A 24,952-nucleotide genomic window follows, 5' to 3' on the forward strand; every position below is an offset into this window, starting at 1 on the left:
GTCTTTCACTCTCGCCAGACCGCGCACCGCCGTGCCCTTCAGCTTGGCGGCGTTGTCGTACTTTAAGAAACACTCTGTAATCATATCGTTGATGAATTCATTATTGGTTAATTCATGTTAAATAGACAAGAAAACATTTAACAAAATCTAAAAATTATGGTGAAACAACAAGCGTATCACAGTTTTTAATGTGACCTACATACATAGGTATCTATTAAATTGATGTTTTTGTACTAAAAGCATATAGACTAACTATAAAAGGATCGGCGTATGATATTACCTCATTGGTCAGATTAAACGAAGTGTTTTACATGTTTTCCCTTTTATATTGCAAAGTATGCCATTATATAGAGTAGACTATTTTATATTCTAAATGTAAACCTATTTGAATTAAAACTTTAAAAAATTTTACCAGTATCTTTATGCTGCACATCATCATAAAGAGCGGGTTCGCACCCGCGGCCGTAGTTCCCCCTGGCGTATAGTTCGTGTCCCGACGTAGTGCGCAGTCCGTGCCCAATCTCCAATGACGTAGGCGGGGATGACGTCAAAATACAATTCTCCAAATCATCCCCTATCGTTGGAGAATCGAATCTAAAATGTTCGATAAGATAAGATAAGATAAACTAATGTTATTTAAATACCTAGAATATGATTGAAGTTGCGTTCCGAAAATGTAACATCAACCATCATCCTTCTAATTTACTAGAATGGTACAAAATGGGTCTCGACCTCTAACAAAGAGAGTCTCCTATTACTTCGGGTAAATATATTATTAGTAATATTGCACCTGAAGCTAAAACCTCTGCAAAAGAAGGCATGCGCACGAATACACTCCGCTTCGCAGGCGCCCAGCCCCGTCACCGTGAGCGAAGTGCGCGCCGCACTGCCTGACACGGCCGAGTCAGACCGCACGTGCCAGAAACACTCTAACAAACAGAACTAACAATGTAATATAACGATCAACATGAAGACAGATACATGATCCTGTGTAAACTATGGTTAGATGGCTATGTACAACAAAAAAACAATGGAAAAGGTCTAGTCATCGAAATGTCAGCAAGCTGTTATCTTACCGCTCTCCACCCAAGGCGTCCTGCTAACAGTAGCACAACCCTGATCCTGCGGCATAGCGTACACATCCGAGTCGCTATCAGCTGACATGTCCAGACCTCTGTAGGGACGCTCACTCAGGAAACAATTATCAGAACCACGGCCGCTTGAATATCTGTTAAAAAAAGTGGATATAGCTATTGTTATATTTCAGGGACAACGAAATTCATTGATAATCTAGAAATAAATACCTATAACTGTAGGAAACACATTTAAATTCCTTTTCCCCAAAACAAGCGGCTTCACATTCGACCACGTTACGAGCAAACAGAGATCTTCTAATCGCGCCGGAACCTAGTGACATCCCAGGACGACGCCGTGACGAACAATCTGTCGGTAATAAATTATGTAATATTTATATCTAGTGGTAATATAATTACCTGTATATTTTTGCCTATTATTTATATCGTACCTTTAGCTGGTGGTCCGTCTATTCTATCCAACTCGTAATAAACAGGAGGATTATTATGTTTGTAATGCCCCGCTTCTCCATAGTCATAGCCGTTCCATGAATTATTCCATCTTCCTCTTTTCCAAGCACCATATCCGTAACCATGATTCTCCCAACCACTGTTTTTCCATAAATTGTTATAATTGAAATCAGAGTTAACGCTATGGGATTTAACACCGTAGTAATTTGACCGGTGAGCTTCGTCTGATATTTGCCAATGGTTGTATGATTTTCTATAGTCGGTTTTATCTTTATAGTAATTATGTCCTCCGTAGGCTCCGTTATGTTGTCCCCAACTTTCAGGTTCTTCACTGCGACTTACTCCTAGAAATAAGACAATTTTATTGTTTGTGAATGCCAAGACTAACTAAAAATTCGAACACACAACATAAATAATTTTAACAAACATTGCTCACCTATCTGGTAAGGTACATAAACCTCGTTTTGATATCTTCTATTAGAATTAACTACTCTTCTCCTTTCGTTGTAATGTCTTTCATATTCACTTTGAGAACTTCGATCGTACCAGTCTATTCTATCTTTCCATCTATCAACATCCTGGCCAGGCCTCTTATTGGATAAAAAACCCGAATGTAAAAGACCCGGGCCTCTGAGAGTATCTGGGCAGTTAGGTTCCAAGCTATTCCGATCTAGTTCGTAGAAATCATAATCTTTGTCTTCAACAAAGTCTCGTTGAAGATCGAAGGCTTCGATTGGTTTTGTCATTAACTCGCACAGACCTTTACCACGGAAAGCTGGATCCAATCTGTAAAACGTAGCTATTAATTTATATGTATGTCTTACCACACTTATGATACTCAGGGTCGATAATCTGCTATTAAGATAGACTCGCACTGTAGTATTTATTAGAGAAATCACAACTAAGCTGAGGTACCATTAAACCTCAATGAATGAGGCTGTAAAATTTATAAAACCTTGATATTGTAAAATAGAATATGTAACTAATTATTTAGGCTAGTAATGACGTCATTAACAAAACCTTGAGCACGACCTAAATCATAGTCACACATATTTAGGCCACTGCTACGCTGTACGCAGATATTTATCTCATCTTCATGCAAATGACTAGTTGCATGTAACTAACTACCTATTTCACAGGGACGGACTAGGCTTATAATTTAAACATTTTTTTATACCATCAACTTATAGTGGTGCTATTTTTATTAAATCGGATATTTGTTGTAAATATTTGATAATGCTAAAGCTTCAATAATAATAAGGTTTGGAGTACGGACAATATTGCGGTCAAGAGTTCGAATTCCGCGATTCGATCATGAACCATATCCCAGCAGAAGCCTAGAGCTTAAACGGCTAAAGGAAATTTTAGTAAATTAACAAAAATCTACTGGTATTTAAAAACATATAACTGCCGTATTGTAACAATGACATGCTAATTTTAATTTATAGATGTTCCTCACCAGGATTTGTAGTTATTTCAATCTTCGTTTAATTCAGATGATGTTAATAAGAGATAAATATTTAATTATGACGGCATATTAATCATAACCTAAGTCCGTCCCTGCAGCAGTAGTATACGCAAGGTGACGCGGCAGGGCGGTACGTACGACAACAATGCAGATGTTTAGTGCTGATTGCGCCGAGGCCGTCGGCCATTCCGCGGGTACATCTCTTTTGGCGAACATATCACGCAATGTACTGCATTCTATAATTAGGTACACACGTACGATGATGTACTAGACATCTTCAAAGGTAAAAGTAACTAATGTTTTAACACTAATCGGACCCAGTCAGAGATATCTTTAAACTGAAAGCACAATTTGTCGTAAATAATTATTGACCTTAAGTTATTTACAGCTTTCTCTTAGACTTTCATACATGTACTGACCCCTAAAGTTATTTCTTAAACGTGAAAGCGTAATGTATCTTAACTTAAGTTTCAGATTAAATCAAAAGTTTTAATTGTAAGGGTGCGTACTCACTAACCATAATATATTATATTACAACGCGTATCTTCGGTCAGTCGGCACCTTAGTCTAAAAATAATGGCAGTAAGGGTCAAGTAATTTTACTCAGAATTACGGCCGCCAAAGCCTCAACATCAGGAAACCGACAACAATCATGCGAAAACTTCGTGGGAGTGTTAACACATAAAAATATGGTCATAAAACTTTATTATTGTTTTAAATCACCGTGGACACAAGAATACGTTGCACAAAATAACCATATTTCATTATTTAATTAAATTAACTAACTGATTTCAAATTTTAAATTACGAATTTTTGCATAAGAGTAAAAGGCGACAACACGGAGGTGCCCATTGACGCATATTTTCTTCTATAAATTAAAATTATGCACTTATTTACACACACTATACACGATATCTTCGAGTTGTCATTAATTGCCTCTAAATCTACACTAAGGAACTGCCTGAGCGATTAACGGATTGAAATGCGGCATTTACTAAACAACTAAAATTAAATTATACTAACCTGTAATTAAAGCTCTCGCAGTGGAAACGTCTCTCGATGGCGCATTCTCTCTGACAATCCTCCAGCCGCTCGCAGTTCACGACGCGTCTGACATGACTCCTTAAGGTGCGTTTTCCCGCCAGAACTCGGCGGAAACATGCTGGTGATAAAAGAAAATATATTTTTTTTAACTATCTAGTCTCAAGTCCTTGGGTCGTATCCAAATGTTCATTTTATGGCATTACCAAACACAACGATTACTATTTATCTATGTAATATCATATTTAATTATAAATATTTTTCTACGCGTTGACCAGTTTTATCTTCTTAAAAAATACGTACATTTTAATAGACTTCTCCCAGAATTACGCATTTATTTACTAACTTTAATATGACAATGGCAAGCGAATCGTTTGTTATACACTAAGTGATTATTAAAATCTTTAACAAGGTACAAATAGAGTGTACGAGTAGTTACTACTATTAAAGTTGTTAAGATTGCATATTTTTTATGACTGGAAACATAAAGTGAATAAACGACATATGTTAAAATTATGTGACACATTTTTATATATCGCTGACACTGCAATCATTATAAAAATCAATAAATCAATGACAAATAATTTAGACCAACAATAAAAAAGTTTCTAAGCAAATTAAACACATATTTTAAAGTTTAAATCATTATATGATCACGAAGGAAAACCCTGAAGTTTGAATTTGGTATCAGAAATTTACACGAAGGCAGACTGTTAAATGGCTCTGAGTATTATTCCTAAGTTTTACGGGCCTTCTCAGTCTAATGAGGAATCAATAAATGGCATTTTAATAATACCTACTTGGTGCGTTTTCCACAACAATAACCCTTGAACCAACTATATTATGTGCCCACAAACAAACAATAATAAATGTCCACACGTTCATTTTCACTGCACTTTGATATCATAATTCAAAACTACAAAAATAACATCACATAAATTAAAAGTTTTCATTTCAAATTTTAATACTTCTAACACAGATAAAAAATAATTATTTTTCGATTAATATATCATTTTCACTTTTTTACATTTTTTTATGATCCGTATGTGGGTCAGTGAAGTTACAGCGCGTAACATATCGCGACTGAACAGAAGTATTGTCTGACATAAGTTTATATGCGAATGCAATTCTGATGAAAACATAACATGGATAATCCGCCCTAAATAAACGGGATTATTAAAACTACTAGATTACGTTAGTAAACTTAACTCCTACACAAGATTAAAACCTTGCAGAAGTGTCTATAACTGGTACTGTTGTTTTTGAACAGCTCTTTTAAAGTGTCACAGTACAATAAAATACCGTTCTAAGGAAAACATTGTCTAAAATATCAGAAAAATAATAAAAGAATAAAGTACATTGACCGACATAAGCGGTTTGTTTCTTTTTATATGTCATACAGTTTTATCTATCTAAACATTGATTTTAACCTTTTTTTAATCCATATCTAACTTGCTCCAGGTTTCTAATTAATTATGACATTTATTTTTATTAATTTGCAAAAAAAATTATAATTGGAATGTCCACACAAAGTTAACGTCACATTGATTACACCTGATAACCCCGGCACTCGCCCTATTGTCTGTAAAAAAATAGATTTATTCGCGGCAAAACCTCAATATATCCGACCATTGTAGCTTGCATGTGAAAATAACGTACACGCGTTTACGTTTTGTAGCAAATGCTTACTTATTTATTGATTACAAAAATTAAAATTAATTTCTGAAAAATTAATAAATAACAATGCAATTTAATTGTTGCTTTATATAAATTTGGTTCTATTTTACAAAACGAACATTTTAAGCCTAATGTATATTTAAGTAAAAAAAAAACTGTAATAACATAAAACAATAGAACGCGGCATAACCTTGGTCATCCTAAAATAATATAATGATTATACCTCACAGGAAATAATTACATAGCAAGGTAATATGTTTATGAATTTGTCCATTTTTTCCGAAAAATCTTTAAAAAAAGTATATCTATGTTCGCAACGACTTTCGATGATAATCATCGCATATTTTTATTAAAAAAAAATAATTAAGCAATAGTTTCAGGTTCCTTTACTTGTCGATTTCTTATTTATTACCTTTATATTTAGTCTATTAAGAGTATTCGTTAAAAATATATTAATTTATATCGTATTCTTGCTGTCGGATTTTTACAAGAAACTAGAACTTAATTCAAACTTTAGAAACCAAAGTTACAGAAGGGACGGTTCCTAAAACCATCAGAGCGTTGTTTCTCGGTCCAAGGTTGTTAACACAATGGCAAATCGCGAAGATTTATCTACAAATTTTTCATAAGGGGAACCAATGCAATGACATCATTATGCAAAAAACTCTGACTCAATTCACTAAAACAATTGAGATACTTTAACAGTGAAATATTAATTCCTTGTTCACGGAAACAGGAAATCTTTATTCAATTTTTTAACAAGTAACTATGTACCCTTTTGTGTTCAAACTTTTAAAAGGAAGCTGTCTCTATACTCTTCTCCTAATTCACTAAGTTCCGACAGACGTACAAAATTTTATTATTCATTACTCAGGTAACTATTGTTTAGTTACCTATATAATGATATTTAATTCTGTTGCATTGTTAGAAAGATTCTCTCTGTGATTGCATAGTCAATAGTCATCTATTGATTGGGTTTATCGTTTTTTTTTTATTAACAAAAATACTATAATTTCAGATAAACAGTTCCAAAGTTCTAAAATATCAACGATTAGCTGTTTCCGTGCGGCTTCACCAGCATGAAATTATGAAAATTTTATTTTATTGTTTACATTTGTCAAATTAACAATAGCAAATGTCAAAATGACATGACATGACATGACAATCCTTGACAATCTTGCTTCCTTGATGGCAGCAACTTATGGTCTCTTTCCCACTTTATTTTCAAACTATTTACCCCCTAAGTTTAATAGCGTAAAAATATATAGCCTGAATCGTGGCGTAAGTGTAGGGCTTTTTATTAAAAAATAATTATTCAAAAATTTGATGTAATTGCTGACATCTTAGGCAACAAAGAAGTGTATTTACGCTTTATTATAATAGTATAGATGTACACCAACAACACCATTATTTTGCAATCATTAAACTAAAATATTTCTCACCGTAGTTTCAAAGTGGTTAATAAAATCTCAACTATACCTATCATCGTTGACAATTTGACACAATTCACCCACATTAAGTACATTACAATTGTTGAAAAAATCAAACGATCTTTTCAAATGAGATAAAACCTCAATAAAACATAATGCATAATAGCGAAGGCCGCCCACAAATAGGTACATGAGTATGATATAACTTCAACAATAAGTTTTCGTACACAATGATTTAAAGATCCTAAGATACTAGATCGGTATCTACGAAGAATGTACTAAGTTACAAGAGTACAGAGTACAGAGTACAGAGTACAGAGTACAAGAGTATACTACGTATCATTGACGCATCACACTTTACCGGTAAGTAAGACCGTTCCTAGGTGTATTAAGGGACACTTAACCATAAAATGGACCTTATTTGAGTAACATCGCACGGTCTTTTAATGCAATTAATAACTTGTTTTAAACAAGACCCTAAACTTTTGCTACAAAGTATACTTTATTTTAAAAAGGGCAAGCAACCACCTGAATCCGCCAAAATGGAAAAGCAACCGCTGCTAATAGACATCCGCAATTGCAGATGTGTTGCCTACACTTAATCGATGGAGAAGACGCACATAAAGAGGATATTGCTGACTCCTATCAGTCTCCTCCATCTTACTTCACTCTTAAAGATATTAGAAGTACAGTTTTTATCAAGACTTTTCGATTTCTTAGCTAACTTCGTAAATTTTTAACATTAAATTGTAACTCTTAAAACCAGTGTATACTTGTAACTTGGACCATATATAATTTAACAAGTAAATCGTAAACGGTAGGCTCGAGCTGAATTGTTTGGACCTTCCATTATACAGCCATTACGGTGGGTAAAAAATTTTGAACAACACTGACACTTTTGTTTAACTCGCATAAAAGCTGAAGATTAAAGTCCTTAGATCTGTTTTTAGTTGTGACTACCGCGTTTCTGCATTTTGACCCCTATTGTTAATTGGAACATAAATTATTATGCAGGGTCAATTGACTGAGGTTTACTGGAACAATATACCGCATCTATGACCATCACGCCTCGTAGTTGCGACTTTGAGCGTGACAATTTTAGATGTAAACAAAATGGCTATAAACTAGGTTACAGATATACTAAAGGGTGAGTTAAGTATTTTATTATAAACATTTGTATAACAAGTAATTATTATTTTAAAAGGAATTAAACCGATTAACTTTACCTACAAAAAGATTTATATATATAAAGATTTATGACTCTTAATTAGCTGTTACCCGCGAGTCGTCCGCGGAATTAAAGATAAACTTTATTACTAGCCTATGCGTTATTCCAGACTATGTTCTATAACCAAATTTCAGCTAAATTTGTTGTGATGATCTGGAGACCATACATCTATCGAAACTTTTACATTTATCAAAATAGTAAGGTGACATCTTATTTTTAAAATTAGGCGGACAATCTTATACTGCACTCTGTATTAAAGTTGTGACAATGGAATACAAAATGCATTCATATATCCGGAAAACATTACCTTTCTATCTAACAGAAAAAATATAAGCATACAAATTTCTCTAGTATATGTTATAATGAAATTTTTAAATTGTATCCTACCATCATCATCATCATCATAGTCCTCCTTATTCTAATCCCGTTGGCGCAACAGGTTTTTGTCCTCCACATAACTCTATCATACGTCATCTCAGTCATCACTCCCTTTTTGAATTAAATTAAATTTTAAATTCCATCCTACCACGGAAACAAAATAAAATTTGACATTATACAGTAAAATGAAGTCAACGCTTACCGATTGCGATCATAATTCATCAACCTCACGTTTTTGTTTCAGAATTTAACGCATCACAATCATTTGTGTGAAATAACAATTCATTTACATTATAATATGTCCGTCTGGTGACCGCAGGGCATGACCTTAACAACATGGAAGCTGAGCTTAATATAGGCGTGGATTATGAAGGTTAATCCATTAAACAATAGTTTAAATAGTAAACAGCTGTAATTTTCATGTTATCGTCACATATTTAGTGATAGACCCTGACTTTATAAAGAGCAGAAAATGTTCCCGAGTAGTCATTTCTCATTTTATTTTTGTTAAATAATACTTTTTGCGTTGATGTCCGTTGCTTGCTTACTTAATTGATAACTGATTCTCGACAATTTCGACAATGTAATTGAAAGCTTCGAGATTCTCTACAATTTTAGACCAATAAGATCACCGTTATCTTCCCTACTTTATCCTACTCCCCGAGAGTCGGCGCACCGAGTTCTCGTCCAAATGACTACATCTCAGTCATCAGTCTCTTCTTGATCATGTAACCTTTCACGTAATATATTCATCTCTTTCTAGGTCTACTTCTACCGGTGAACCTCCACGCTCATAATAAAGTTCTCCTCGTGACCTGTGATTTATCCCTCCTCATAGCAAGCCCATACCGTACTCACCTTTTACTCCATACCTTCTCTATCACTGAGGCTACTTTTAGGCTTACTCTCTACTCTCATTGCATTTTACACTTACTCTATACTCATTTCGTATCTTATCCATTGTGTGACCGCACACATCCATCTTAACTTTCGCATTTCTGCCACATGTATTCTCCTTTCATGCTCTTAAATAGACACTCATAAAGTTTAGACCAATAAGATGTAATTATATTTATATATTTAATAATGAAGTAGTATCCAATATAGAAAGTGCACAAGGAAGACAGCGCTGCATTCTTGCATAATTAATAACTGTTGTTTGTACATTTCTCCTCGCGACATCTGGCTATATTGCAGATAATTACGACTCGTAATATATTACTTATACCTCCTTTCACAATACGAGTATGTCCTGCATGCTGCAAATGTTCACATACAAACTTGATTTTTTAAGTCTCGTGCGTCGTTTCCACACGTCACATGCATAAAATCTCAGCTTTAAAGCCATCCAACATCAACATGTTTTACTTTCAACTTCTTTGGTTCACCCAAAAAGATGGAATTAACAATAAAGTATATCTTTTAAAACTATTCAATTTCTTAGGAATATTTTAATGACTTATAATTATAATAATCTGATCTTAATCTCTGTTAAAGAAATTTTCACATACCTTTATATGATGTTTCTCCGCCAGGATCTCGTCCGTACTGGGGCTTGCCTCCGTAATCACCAACAGCCACAGGTCTTGTAGTAACGACATCCCCATTAGGTTTCCCGTAACTCGGCATCTCACCTGGTCGATCTATCTCATATTCATAAACTGGTTTCACATCAGGTCTATCGGGATCATAACCAACGCCGTAACTTGATTGGTTACTAGGTTTACGATAGCCACCATTATCAATTGGTCTGTTATAACTCGAACTGGATTCGAATGAACTTTGAGATTCATATTGAGAGTTATGTTGACTGGTGTAAGAGTGGCTACTTGAAGGTCGCCCAGGTTTGTATGACGGACGACCAGTGTAACCTGAGCTATAAGACTGGTCTCCGTAGGCCGAGTTGTCGTAACCAGAACTACCGTAACCACCACTGGTAGTACCGTAACCGTTGGATCCTTCGTTTGATCCATAAGGCTTATTTGAAGAACTACCACCATAAGGCTTATTAGAATGGCTTCCTCCATACGAATTACCTTCATAAGTGTTTTGACCACCATATCCTTGACTACTTCCATATTGACTACCGCCATATGAAGCTTGGTTGCTATTGTATCCACTAGAACTTTCGTATCCATCTCCGTAAGAGGTACCTTCTGAGGGTTTTTTGTTATTATTTCCATACACAGAATTACTGCCTTGTGGTTTACTTGATCCGTAACTACTGCTTGAAGTATCACCCCCGTATGGTCTGTTACTAGAATGACTTTCACCATATGCACCTTGGTTACTATGACTACCACCATATCCTGAACTACTTGTGTATGGTTTGTCATTTGAAGATCCATCATTGTAATCTGGTTTGTGATGATTGCTACTTCCATATTCATGATGACTAGCATACTTATCTGAATAAGAACCTTGGCTACTTCCATAGTAACTACTTGTACCTTGACTACCGCCGTATGGCCTGTTTGTTTGCTGACCGCTACCATAACCATTGCTGCTAGAACCATATAAACCTAGATCTGCGCCGTAGTTTTGATTCGTACTACCATATCCTTGTCCTTCATAAGGTTTTTTGTTTGATGTTTGACTACTTCCACCGTAAGGTCCCTGACTACTTTGGCTATTACCTCCGTATTCGTGATTATTATGAGGTTTTTCATTTTGTACGTGGCTGCCGTAATAGCTTTGACTACTACTTTCATAATTCTCGCTGCCGACAAATGACTGGCTACTACTGTAATAGCCGCTGCCTCCAGAACCATAGCCAGAACTGCCATAATTGTCTGTGGCACCTTGTGAACCGTAACCACCACCGTAACTTGGTTTTTTGTTAGGTTTAGGTTTTGATGTTGATTGTAATCCATAGCCACCATTATTATGATTAGTTGAAGATTGGGAACCATAGCCACCGTCTTGTATGTCATACGGTTTAGTGGGTTTGCTGGAATATTCTGGATCAGGTCGATAATTGTTACCTTGGGTAATAACACCTGATCCATAATACTGCGACTGACTATTTTGTGAATGTGAATATGAATTTTGACTAGAAAATGTGTCATAACCATATCCAAGATGTCCGTATTCATAGTCTCCTTGATTGACACCATACCCTGGTCTATTTGGTTTAATTGGTGGCTTATACGTTCGAGGTGGATCATATATTTCTAAGTAAATAGAATTATCATGATACTGGCTACCATAATTGCTAGCATATTGACTGTTATAACTATAATTTGGCTTGTCATTTGGTCTTGAGGGGTAGGCATTACTGGGTTTTGTTGGTTTGTAAGGTCTGTCAAGTGTAGAAGGAATACTTTGTCCATAAGAGTCAGGTCTACCAGTGTAATCAGGTTTATTTCCATAACCATTATCATTCTGTGGTCTTCTGTTTGGTCTAATTATGTATTGATACTGTGGTATTTCAGGTCTATACGGGTCAGGACCATAATCGTCCGGTCTGTGGCCATACATTTCCTCTGGTCTCCAAGTTTGAGGTCGTGGTCTTCCGTACTGGTCTTGAAATTGCAGCACGTCATATGGATCAGGTCTTGTATTTGACATATTATTTTGTGGATTCTCCATTGGATACGGAACACCTTGAGGTTTGTGCATTCCATAACTTGGCGGACTATCGTAGTCTGGTTTTGAATTATCGTAATCATCGGGTCTTTCATTATTGTATGCTGGTTTTTTCGTGTCAGTACTGTAAGACCCTAAATCATCTAACACTTCGTCCGATAAAGGCTTTTTAGGATCACTGGCTGGTTTAAATGTTGGTCGATGTAGTAACCCATCAGGATCATCAAATTCAGCTTGTATTGGAGTCGGTGGTGACTGTTCACATTGAAATCTTCGAATATAAACGTCATAGTCAGGATTTCGTCGAAGAACACTTTTATCTTTTATTTCTTTTTCGCTTAACGTGCTGAGGTTACACGTAGCATTGCCTTTCGCTCCAATCCTAGAAGAAAAATACATAATCATCAAATCTTGTTACAATTCTAAGAATTAAAACCATGAATATCGCCACCATGCGGCATACAAAGAGACTACTCACCCATAGTCGTAAGATTGGCATTGTTTGTCTTGCTTGCAGATTTGTTCACATTCTTTAGTTGTTAGTTCCGAGATGTTTCGATAGATGGCGTCGCGTGGCAACTGTTCACCTATTGAGATACGCTCGAAGCAATCTGGAAAATACAAATAAACCACTTTAAAAGTGTCGCCGAAACGTTAGTTATGTAATTAACGAAAAATGTACAGAAAGTCGTCTTTGAAAATATTATAATTAGGTTCCTACTTGATTGTGTTTGTTAATTTTGTACACAATAAAAATAATAATATAACTACCCATTTCCAATTAAGGCTAGGTATGTGCTACAAAATAATTAGCCACTAAAGGCCTACTTTGTGCTTAATATTTGATATTAAGTTACAATACTCAATGTCACATTTCATTATTTAATCCAAAGATATTTGGTTCACATCGTTCGAACAATGTTACACTCAAGTTGGGCAACTCAAAGTCTAATAAATTTAAATAAAACAATCTTGAGACGGAGCTGAATCATATGCCGTTATTTTTAATCTGTACTTGGAATAAAACTGGTTTTGATATAAAAATTCAATTAACTCGTTAAGTCCTGCGTCTTACGGTAAAGCGTAAAGATTACCAATAAAGATTTCAACCAGCAATTTTCTTATAAATGTTATATATAGTAATTTATACACTGCGTAAGGATTTATATGCTGTACAGTTACAATCCTAGGTAAAACCTGTTAGTAGAATGCATTCATCGTCCATCAGGAAACTCAGCTAGCCATTTAATAATATTAAAATAACAGCTTACAATATAAATAATCTTGCTAATCTTACTTCGTACTAATATTATAAATGCGAAAGTTTAGATAGATGGATATTTGTTAGAGTTTATAGCCTTCTGAACGAATCTCGATGAAATTTGGCATAAATTTAAAGGATAGTTTAGAAGAACATATAAGCTTATTACTTTTGTTTTGTTTAATTCCACACAGACATAATAGGTGGCGAAAGCTAGTATTTTATAATGTTAACACGCGTTAAATATTAACACATTCAAAAGAATTTTTGTAAGATTCGTACAAAGGAAGCAACAGTCGTAACAAAAAATAATAAAAAAAAACTTTAAATCATATGACCAAACCGTAAGCAAATGTTATTATTTTTTAAATTTTGCAATAATATAAGCTGTGTTATTAACTAAATCTTTGTTCGAGACAATTAATACGAGCAAAAAAAAATGACCAGAAACATCAATCATTATTATTAAGATTTGATCCGTAACACGCCGAGGAAGTGACGTCACATTGAAGTCAGCAATAACATTATTAATAATGATGACTAACTACTTCGTCCTTTAAAATAACATCCTAGTAAATATAGAGGTCAGACGAGCAGAGAGCAAGTTCGGTCAACAATGCGTTATAGTTTAATTACGATTAAAACAAACAAAAAAAAAAACAAAGATAGGCCGATAGCTTATGAGAGATTACCCGAAGAAGTACCCATACTCTATACTATGCTAAATGATTGTGTTTAAGTTTCCTAAAACGAAATTACTTGGCTGTAAATGTAGAAATAGTAAGGATTGCAGGCATATATGCATATAGCGTAGTCGTCACTAGGGGACGGCAGTAGGTGCTATGCTAGCTGCACCTCCCCCTCTAAAGAGTAATATCTTTACTCTACAGAGTAAGTTAATACTAATATAAAAACTATCTTCAATAACCATACTAATGGTAGTTGCCTAGCTAGCCTAGATTATCAACTGGCGACGCCCATTGTATATGTTGTTTTTGTATAGTTTACTCGCAGAAGATATATCTTTGCTACACAAAAATACCGTAAAATAGTGTCTAGAATTTGGAATTATATTAATATATGTATCTATATTTTATATATTTTTTTTTTAAATTTGAAATGTCTAAGTAGCCATTTAAAAGAAACATTGTAATATCTATTGTAATGTATGTAATTAAGTTGCTGGAAATAAAAGGCTTTTTTATTTTTATTTATTTATTTTATGTATCTATATTTGTTATCGACTTACGAGTTCTCTTCTCTTCCTTATCTCCTATTTTAAAAAATCCTAACGTTTTTCTACCGTTGCCTTCTGATTATTGACACTATTAGATTTGTTATGTAGTAGAGTAGTTTGCCATGACTGATTACGTTACAGAAGACATCATCAATAGCCTGTCCTGCTACCAGAACATCTTATATGTCGCGTATCGTTAACCTTATTTAAAAAAGTAAAAAATATACCTTCAACAGAGGTTCCAAGTTGCGAGTCGATGGTCAAAGTAAGCACTGCAGATACAAGTATCACAGGGCATACAGCTAATATGTATAACATTCTAAGCGACATGGCGATTATTATACTAAACTAACATAACATTTTTAATAAAAGAATAATGTAATAAAAAAATTTAAAACTTAAACGCACGTCAAACACAAAGTCCAAATGTCACAAACATCAAAATTCCCGCCACACGTTCCGCCAATGTCAAAACGACATGGACTGTCAACGAACTTTATAACAAGGATCAATGAAGACGTCCACTCAGTTTTGACTTTGGTTATGTTGTGGCGCAGAGGTTGCAAATCTTCGTTGGGTGTGACCACTCGCGTCTCGCTCCGGTAGACAGAGCACACTTCCTTGCGGCTCATGTGAACCTTTAGGTTGGTTAATCGGACCGACAATATACTTGTACCTACAATTCAAAGATAAACTGAATACCATTCGACTAAGGTTGCTCATTTTTACTAAAGCTTTTATAGTACAAGTTTTCACGCCTTTTTAACAAGGGTAGATTGAGACAGGTAACTCTATTCGTCTTCTACTACCTTCTTAGTAGTAAAACAACTACTAAGTAGGTAGACGACAAGAACAAAATTAGTAACTACTGTAATAGGACCTACTATACTAGTTACTAATTTCGTTGTTCTTCGTCAGAGGGCGCTGTCATTGCATGGCTATAACGAAAGAAGAAAACTCATTGCATTTCCCAAAGTTATATAAAACTCACTGAATAGTAGAGAGGCCACAATATAGTTAATATTCCAGGGACCTTTACAAAGTTTAAAGACCTCGTAATTAGACATGATTCATAAACGTTTTTATTGGAAACTCATAAGATAGCGATCACTTAATTATGAGATATACACATGGGAATAATTCTTATTGTCTTTAAGTCTTGTTAGTTTTATAGCAGCTCATAAATCGGTCGGATAAAATATACAACTTATGTTGAATAAGCTGCGTATACCAGAGATAATGATCGCTTCAAACAATGTATGCTTTGTAATAAAAATAGAAAATATGGTAGACTTTAAACTTAGGTAAAGATAGAATTATTTTCTCTCTGAAAGATATGATATTGCAATTTGCCTGCACTTGAAATACAGACTCTCTTATTTTCGTCGGTTTCCGATGGAGAAAAACTCTCTTGTTATGTGACATACTTAATTTTACCAAACTATTTTGTATGTAACTCTTTAACTAAGATGAATAAAAATATCATTGCAACTTTTATTTTAAAACGCCTAACATAATAACGGGAATATTTGTGCATTTCTAACATTCATTGTGTGTCTTGTGAAATAAAAAGTTTGCTTTAGAATGCGAAATAATCACTAAATTCAGGCACTTTCTCACGAACTTTTGGAAAGGCACCGCTAGAACGTTACAGATTCTGAAACTCCTTAGATTACTAAACAACGAAAATTACTAAGGTACGGCTGCGATAGAAATATATGGATATTCCCCAAAAAAAATAAATATATATTGCGTATTAGTCTACGTCTATCATAGTTAGGGACAGTTAACCGTAAATGTGGGAACCAACTGATAAAACTTGAATAATTTCTACTTAAACTTTCTACAACTTAGTCTATAAAACTCCAATAATAATCTGTAACTCATATTCAACTTCTTCAGACGTATTATAATAAATGGTAGTGATACCCTTTTAACAGAGATTTGTTTTATATAGGTGATGTAGCATTTGAAACATACTTTGATATCTATCTAGTCGTATCCATATTATTCTTTTCGTACTGAACACAAAGAGTAAGAAGTTGAATGAGATAATTAGCCGCCGTGTACGGTTTTGTTTATCGTCCGATCAGTGGGCTGACGGCATCGCGCGAAATTTATTATTAATTTAATAATACAAGTGCGTATCGAGAGACGGGATGCTGTGTTATCGATATTAAAGATTTAATACAAATAAAAACATCCTAGCACATACTTACTTGCTAGGTTACTTTATTGTAAAACTTTTTTTTTATATTATATGGTGGCAAACGAGCAAGCAGCCACATGAATCCGCTAAATGGGGAAGTGACCGCTACCCATACATCCGCAATTGCAGATGCATTGCCTGCCCTAATCGACGAAGGTTGAACGCACATAAAGAAGATATTTCCCCTCCCTAAGCATCTTCTCTGCCGCCAAATCCACTTTTCCTTCCCATCCTTTCCTCTTAAAAAAAGGGTAGAAAGGGTGGTAACTAGGACTAGGACTACTATAACAAACTGTGAAAAAACGGTTGAATTAGGAAATCACGTAAATATACTATCTGCTACGTTACGTTTATTTTCTCGTTTACGTGGACTTGAGGTTCGGGAGTCTTACTCCCCTTAGTACCAATAATCGATCTTAAAAAAATTAAGACAGATTTGAGATAACATCGATAAATGTTTGGCATCACTAGAGTAATTACAGTTACAGTGACCCGTAAACTTTGACCGACGACTCCTGATTGTCTGAATGTTTGAGGATAACGCAAAGTATTGTAACACCTTTACTTGATTTCAGTTTGAATTAATTTTGAGTTCATTGACCACGTGACGGCTCGTTGATCGTTTTAAACGTTTTTTAACGGTAGGAAATTCTTAATTTAAGAATGCGTTAGTTTCTTTAAGGTTATTATTAATTTAATTTAACATGAAAGCTTTCTTAGATCAAGTATTTTTTTTTACATTACAAGGTGGCAAACGAACAAGCGGACACAGGAATCCGCCCAAATGGCGTAGCGACCGCTGCCCAGAGATCCGCAATTGCAGATACGTTCCCTACCCTTAATCGAAGGAGGATGAAACGTACGTAAAGAGGACATTACCCCTTTCTGTGCGCATCCTCAGCCGTCAAATCCACTTTCCCTTCCCATCGTTTCCTCATAAGAAAAGGGTGGAAAGTGAAAAGGATTAAAATTAAGCTAAACTGATTTTTAAATGGATCATGGAAATTAGAATAGTGTTTAGATTGCAGTTAGTGTTAAAGGTTAAATAATAAAACAACACATTATTTTATATTATTTATTTAGCTTTTTTATCCGTCTTTTCCCTTTTCCTCTTGTTAATAGGGTTTCTAGGATCATAAATATCGAACCAGTCGTCGCCTTTTGTCGACGCGTCTTTCGCTAACACGGCGCCTTTGTCTTCAAAACGCAGCGTATGTCCCATCCTGGTATTTAAATTAATTATATTAAAGAGCGACAAACAGATATAGAATGTTCAAGATAGAAAGAGATAGAGAGAGTGGGAGAGAGAAGGAAATACAATTTACTAGCTTTACTCGATGTCAAAACTGAAACTTTAATAATTCCAAATCTCTCAAATCATTACAGCTAGAGTTATGAAATAAAAAATATTATTTTTGGTTACTCGATTTTTATAAAGCGTTTTTTATTTTAACTAGATTATCAAAATTAATATGAGATCATCAACCTGCAACTGCTATGTAATTAACTCGAGATGTGCAAATCATTCGATAAAATTTAAAACAAAATCAACACTTCATATTTCTTATTATATTTCTGTGAACGTCTAGCATGTAAAAAATATTATAATTAAAAAATTATACGTAGATTATTTAGTTTAAAACTCAATGCAAAATTTAATCTTTTTTGTTCGATTTTCGTAGAAAAAGAAAAAAAAATAAAGTTCAACTAATCGATGTTTACAGTCTTGGGTAGAATAAAATTATACTTTACTAGAACACAATCTTACCAATCGGGTGTATTAAAGTTCTCGTCATCCTCTTTAAGTTCGTTCTCTGGTTGACTTTTTTCCTTGATAGCGTGAAGTTTATTTTTAAACTTAGCTAATAATTGCAATGTAAAGTCCTCCCTGAAACAACACATACAATCTAAAAACTCTTAAATGGATATATTAAAACTACCAATAATTTTATGACAAATTTGCCCGCGAGAAATTTAAAAAAAAAAGAACATAGAGTATATATTACGCACAGATAAATTATCTTTCTAATGGTGAAAGAATTTTTTAAATTGGCTCAGTAGTTTTTGAGTTATTTAAACACGTGCAAAAATAAAATCTCCTCTTTATAATATTAGTATAGATAAAATTATTAGTATTTTACATTGGATAAGATACGAAATGAGTATATTAGAGGAAGTTTGAGAGTAGCCCCAGTGGTTGAGAAAATAAGGAGTAAAAGGTTAGAGTGGTATGGGCATGTTATGAGAAGGGATGAATCGCATGTGACAAGAAGGATATTAGTTATGAATGTGGAGGGGTACATCGGTAGAGGTAGACCTAGAAAGAGATGGATGGATTGCGTGAAAGGTGACATGATCAAGAAGGGAGTGATGACAGATGACGGATGATAGAATGCTTTGGAGGACGAAAACCCGGTGCGCCGACCCTACGGGAGTAGGATAAGGCAGGGGAGATGATGATTAGTATTTTACATTGATTTAATTATTTTCTCTTATTTTTTACAAATTTATTCCTTTTGTTTGCAAGAAAATATACTTATTACTGAATAAATTAATATTAACACACTTAGATAGTTAGTGAAAAGAAAAGTTAAATGAAAAAGCCTTTCTTATTCAAATTTTATTATAGATTTACAAAATAACAAATATTTTAAATACAATCAATGATGAAAAATTGACTTCGTTTACAGCCGTTTTTTGCACTGTCTAGCGATTTGGCATTAAATTTGTATGAAACAAACATAATTTGTAAAATTCAACTAACAATGGTGGGAAATTAATTTGTTTTACCTACTTACAAATATAAATAAAATGTATAATTCGTAAAACATTTGTACATTACTACCAGAACACATTGGTAAAAACAGTGCTTGAGCCCTCTTTAACATCTTCACACAAATTATTATAACCCCACGTTTTTATGACTAATTTATTCTCCCATAGTTATTAATAACTTCCCTCAAAATTAAATTATCTGTAAGAAATAAATTTGCGACTTATTTTTATAATTCTTTTGACTTGTATATTTTTCTAACTACACAAAGAATCGTCTAAATCGTCACAATCCTCAATAACAGCCTCATCCCATGGCCCATATTTATTATCTTTGTATTTCTGCCACCTAACAAAAGCTATAGGGCAATACACGCTTATTACAACTACCAACATAACAAAATAACACAAAATAGTAATCGAAACCGTATAAAGTCCTACCAACGTTAGAAACAAAACTACAGAAAATAAAACTAGAAACAGTCTCGTATGTAAAAATACTTGGAATAATTGTGGACTTAATACAAAAAATATCACAGACACCGTTAATAATATGAACGCATCGAAAGGCGTCGATAATCTTGATACAAGACAAACTGAAGCAAATATCGCGGCATTTATTGATAAAGATTGCGACACTAGCGCCGCCGGCACGTCGTAGTCGAAAAATATTAAATGAACTAACAACATTATGACAGCCCACGCGTATATTGTATCTGTGCTCACCGTATCTGTCAAAGTATGCAAGATCGGAGACAAAATATACCCTATCACTAAGTACACAAGGACGGTTTTAAAATGTCTCACTAAATCACTACCTTCATAGAACACGTATAAAATATAACACGCACTTGACACCGCCACTGATGATTTTATCACTGTGTATGTATGTATCCAATTGTTGTACATATAAACGTACAGTACAGCATACATAACGCACAAACACAAACGTAAAACGACCCGAAATGAACCTTGCACCGCTTGCTTTAAAGTCACTTTTTCGATGAACAAATTCTTTCTCAGTTCCTCTAAGAATTTGCGATCAGTATAATTGTCGGGATAGTCACGATTTTCATATAAATTCTTCACCCAAGGTTTTTTTCTTGTAGTTTTTCTAGTGAATTTCGTACGTCTGCTTCTGAAAAGACGTATATGTTTTCTTGAGTGTTCTTTGATGTTACTGTTAATTCACTTTTCCACTACACTTCTTTATATTTCAAACAAACATCGAACGAATGTAGTAATATTAATTTAAAAATTAAAGAAAGTAGGAAGTACATAAGAAACTTACCTAGCAGCACCTTTCTTTGGGATTTTTTCTTTGATTTTTTTGTACTTCTCTTGTTCCTCAACAAATTTTTTATACATTTCATTATCTTCTATTGATTTTTCAGTTTTCTTATCTTCTTTCAATTCTTCTACTTTGTTCTTATCCTCTTTGGTGTCTTTAATTTCTTTCTTTAACTGTCTTATTTCATTTCTTATGCGATCCCTAAAATAATTAGTTACTATTAGAACTGCCACATAGACCAACTTTTTGGCACAGGTGAAAATTTAAAGGTTTTTAGACTACCCTCTACCTCCTTCCAGAACTAAACTGACATACATTCTTTATTATGTATACTAAAATTTGGAATACATTAATTTATTAAATTTTCATTAGTAGAAAATAAATACATATATTTTATTCAACTTCCTCCTCCTTATATTTTGGAACCTCTCCTTTTAAACCTCATGTAATTAATGAATGATTAATATTTCAAAATATATCTGAAACTTTCTTACCTTTCCTTTAACCGCTCCATGTCTCTCTCTTTACCTAAGTAATATTCTTCTTCCGCACTACTCTCTTTATCACTGTCTTCTTTCTTTCTCTTATTACTCTCATTATCAGGACTTTTCCCTCTCTTTTTACTGCTCAATTTATCTCTTATATTATTTACTGCGGCAACAGTTTCTTCTTTTTTCTTCTCCACATCTTTATTTGATATTTCTTCTTTCATACTTTCCTCTTCTAACTCTAATTCTAAAAAAAGATGTTCAATTTACATGATAACTTTATTTAAAATCTCTTAAATAATATTTTTTAAATTAATTGTTAAAAGGGTAATTCTTTTTCGTAAATAATGAAAATGTCACTCTATAAAGAATGAAGTCTATAATTTTGATTACTATTTGATATCTCATTCAAACATTTTCTTTAAATTAGTTTTAAATGGTCTGTTTATATTGAAACTGCACATATTGGGATTTAAAAAGGAATTTGACTAAAAGGGCACAGATAATACAATACAAAACAAAGTATAAAAATAGTATTGTTACCCTAGATGACATTAAATCAACAATTTGTAATGTAAAAATCTTACCAGCCGCAGTCTTCTTGCTTAATTTTGGATCTTCAAGTAAATCATGTGTCGATTTTGGTTTCCCTCGGTACTCTTGAGCTTCATCCTCATCCTGTTCCGCTTCTTCACCAAAAGATAACAGACCAAAGTTTCTGAATAAATGATTTTCATTAATATAAAAATAACTATTGCACAAAAAAAAAAACATTTTTACAAAATTCATTAGGGCTCTGTCTCCTAAAGTAATTATACAACTGTGTCTCAGGAGACAGGACCCTCTCTTATCACATAAAACATTAACACATATAACATATTCACAATGCAGTTTTGTAACTTCAGATTCAGAACTTCATTTTATCATAAAACTAACTTTTGCCTGCGATTTCATAAGTACAGAATTTAAAAAAATAACTTATGTTTTTTTGCATATTATGATTTATCTGTTAAACCATAAATAGTCACTAACATCCACCTACAGCATAACAAGTTTTAAAATACAATTTAAATATCAACATAAGCTTGTTGGTAGTTCAACTATATTATATGAAAAATATAAATTCAATCCATATATCAAATATTAATTTAGCATAGGACACCATGAATCTACTGTAATATTAAAACCTACCTTTCCAAAAAAAAAATAAAACAAATATACATTGATAAATGTTAAAACTGAGTAACACGCATCAAACAAACATAAAATTTGCTAAGTTAAATGAATGGACACTATTATAAATAACAGAATACTCATACTAACTTGACACCAACTCGTTCCTTTTTCTTCTTTTTCGGTGGTTCTTCTATTTTAACAGCTGTAACTCTTGGTACAATATCAGTGAATGGATTGATCAATACTGTTGTACTGGTTATCTTGTGAGGATGGTCTGGTCTTTCATCGGGACCAATAAGACCTTCCGCCAACTTCAGCATGTTGTATATTGTCTCACCTATAATTAAATAGAATAATATTTATTAGATATTAATTGAAGGATATGAGACAACTATATTCTTAATTGGAAATATATATAAATGCCATTTTTTTGTGTCTGAATGGCAACTGTTTGAGAGAGGCATTTATAGATTCACTGGGCTTAAGGTGGCTGAGCGCAGATGGCGCTTAGCCTAAACCTCGTTTTTGAGTAACCAAGCTCGAGGGCTCCCTCAGGAGCCTTAGCACGAGCCGTAACTTCGTTATTATTACCGGATTGGAAATATAAATGCCACTGAATCTAATTTCAATCCCTTTCCCTTTCCACCTTTCTGTTATAAGGAAAGGATAGGAAAGGAAAGTAGAATTGATAGTGGAAAAGACACATAGCAAGGGTAAATACTCAGTTTAAGACCATCTCTTCCTCCATCCATTAAAGATAGACAATGCATTAACACTAGCAAACGTTTTTGGGCTGCGGTCACTTTGCCTTGTCAATCAGGCAATTGCACATTTGTCACCTTATAATATAAAAATATCAACATAAAACTAAACACAATACATACCAATTGACATATTCATGAGTATTTACAATGCATTCTTGTAACATTATCTGTTATGTATATATCTTTTTAATTATATTTTACCTGTCATCATTATCAACATGTCCTTATCCCTTTTGGAGGGTTGGCATAGTATGTGCTGCTCTTCCATACATCTCTATCAGCCGTCATATCTTAATCCACTCCTTTCTTAAGCATATCCTCTTTCACACAAACCATACATACTTTCATCGGTCTTCCTCTTCTTTTGTAGAGATCCACGTTCATTCTTCACACTTTCTGGTTATATTTTACCTGTAACTTTTCCAAATATTGTATGCTTGTTTTGTAACTCTGGTGTAGAACCGAGAGTGAAGAAGAATTGTGAACCATTGTCATCTTTCCCTGCATTGGCCATAGCAACCAGGCCTCGGCGATTAAAACGAAGACGAGAGTGAAATTCATCCTGTAATATGTTATAATTTGACTTTAAAAATGTTAATATTATAATAACAGAAAATAATAAACTTGGTACCCAGTTTTATGTTTACCTTAAAAGGTTCTCCATAAATAGATTCACCTCCAGTGCCATCTCCATTGGGATCACCACCTTGCACTATGAACCCAGGCACTACTCTATGGAATATAGTTCCTGAAAAATGATTTAATAAAGAAATTATTAAATCACACGTAAGAATTGTATATATCTCCTCACGAAACACCATCTTTGTTAACCAGTTTAATTACTTTTTTTTTGGTCTACATCACAAACCACAACCTTTTCTTAGACAGTTACAAAGATTACTTCAAAATATATTACCATTATAATATCCTTCCATACATAACTGTATGAAATTTCGACAAGCCTTCGGTGCTTCTTTTGTCCATAACTCAACATCTATTTCACCGACTGACGTCTTTAGAAGAACCTAAAATTTTAACATCTAGTTAAAGCATTGTATAATGACAATTTAAACGAAAACTATAAACATACAAAAGTATTAAACATAGCTAAAGAAGATTTTGTTGCTAAATAAATAGCTTTCATCGATTAACTGACTATAATTCGTGGGAATTATTATAATAAATCTACCTTTCCAAGTGCAGGAGGTTCTTGAATGTAAATGTTACTCATTATGTAAAGAAATTATATCTTTTCTAGTATATTTACTAACTTAACATTGCTATACAATTTCTAGTTATGTAACCAATCCCGCAAGTTAAACAATTTAAATCGAAAACCTTATCGGTTTTAGCAACATCTATTTTCCAAATTACAGAAATTTCGCTGTCGTTTTGGCACT

General features: G+C 33.7%; 2 protein-coding genes across 3 annotated transcripts in view; both read right to left on the reverse strand.

The window, feature by feature from the left end:
• Positions 1–15,386, reverse strand: part of LOC106101798 — a 19,487-nt gene extending 4,101 nt beyond the window's left edge. The window contains exons 1-11 of the mRNA XM_013281133.1: positions 15,080–15,386; positions 12,833–12,965; positions 10,278–12,736; positions 4,036–4,174; positions 1,981–2,330; positions 1,526–1,888; positions 1,305–1,443; positions 1,077–1,228; positions 791–929; positions 413–594; positions 2–74 (exon numbers count right to left, since the gene is read on the reverse strand). Coding sequence (XP_013136587.1) covers positions 2–74; positions 413–594; positions 791–929; positions 1,077–1,228; positions 1,305–1,443; positions 1,526–1,888; positions 1,981–2,330; positions 4,036–4,174; positions 10,278–12,736; positions 12,833–12,965; positions 15,080–15,182 — 4,232 coding nt within the window. The 5' untranslated portion in view covers positions 15,183–15,386. The remainder of the gene's footprint in view (position 1; positions 75–412; positions 595–790; positions 930–1,076; positions 1,229–1,304; positions 1,444–1,525; positions 1,889–1,980; positions 2,331–4,035; positions 4,175–10,277; positions 12,737–12,832; positions 12,966–15,079) is intronic.
• A 2,736-nt stretch (positions 15,387–18,122) lies between these two features.
• On the reverse strand, positions 18,123–24,952 carry LOC106101934 (peptidyl-prolyl cis-trans isomerase CWC27 homolog). 2 transcript variants are annotated; one of them, XM_013281319.1, is made up of 10 exons: positions 24,742–24,944; positions 24,469–24,577; positions 24,200–24,300; positions 23,964–24,114; positions 22,936–23,125; positions 22,200–22,330; positions 21,619–21,859; positions 21,125–21,325; positions 18,830–18,949; positions 18,123–18,284 (listed from the first exon to the last, which is right to left on the reverse strand). In XM_013281319.1, exons 1-10 carry the CDS (start codon positions 24,781–24,783, stop codon positions 18,137–18,139), a joined length of 1,434 nt encoding a protein of 477 aa, XP_013136773.1. In that variant the 5' UTR covers positions 24,784–24,944; the 3' UTR covers positions 18,123–18,136. The 2 variants fall into 2 exon arrangements, with proteins under 2 accessions (XP_013136773.1, XP_013136772.1); XM_013281318.1 differs by lacking the exons at positions 18,123–18,284; positions 18,830–18,949 and adding an exon at positions 19,748–20,971 and having other exon boundaries at positions 24,742–24,952.

Source organism: Papilio polytes, unplaced genomic scaffold (assembly GCF_000836215.1).
Source record: "Papilio polytes unplaced genomic scaffold, Ppol_1.0 DF823935.1, whole genome shotgun sequence".
Lineage (NCBI taxonomy): Eukaryota > Metazoa > Arthropoda > Insecta > Lepidoptera > Papilionidae > Papilio > Papilio polytes.

Bases quoted from the DNA above. Each gene is read 5' to 3' on its own strand.
- LOC106101934 (XM_013281318.1), bottom strand. From the start codon at position 24,783: ATGAGTAACATTTACATTCAAGAACCTCCTGCACTTGGAAAG. The intron at 23,126-23,963 runs GTAAAATATAAC...ATTTAATTATAG, and splicing joins AATATTTGGAAAAGTTACAG to GTGAGACAATATACAACATG. The intron at 20,972-21,124 runs GTAAGTTTCTTA...ACGTCTTTTCAG, and splicing joins CCAAAGAAAGGTGCTGCTAG to AAGCAGACGTACGAAATTCA.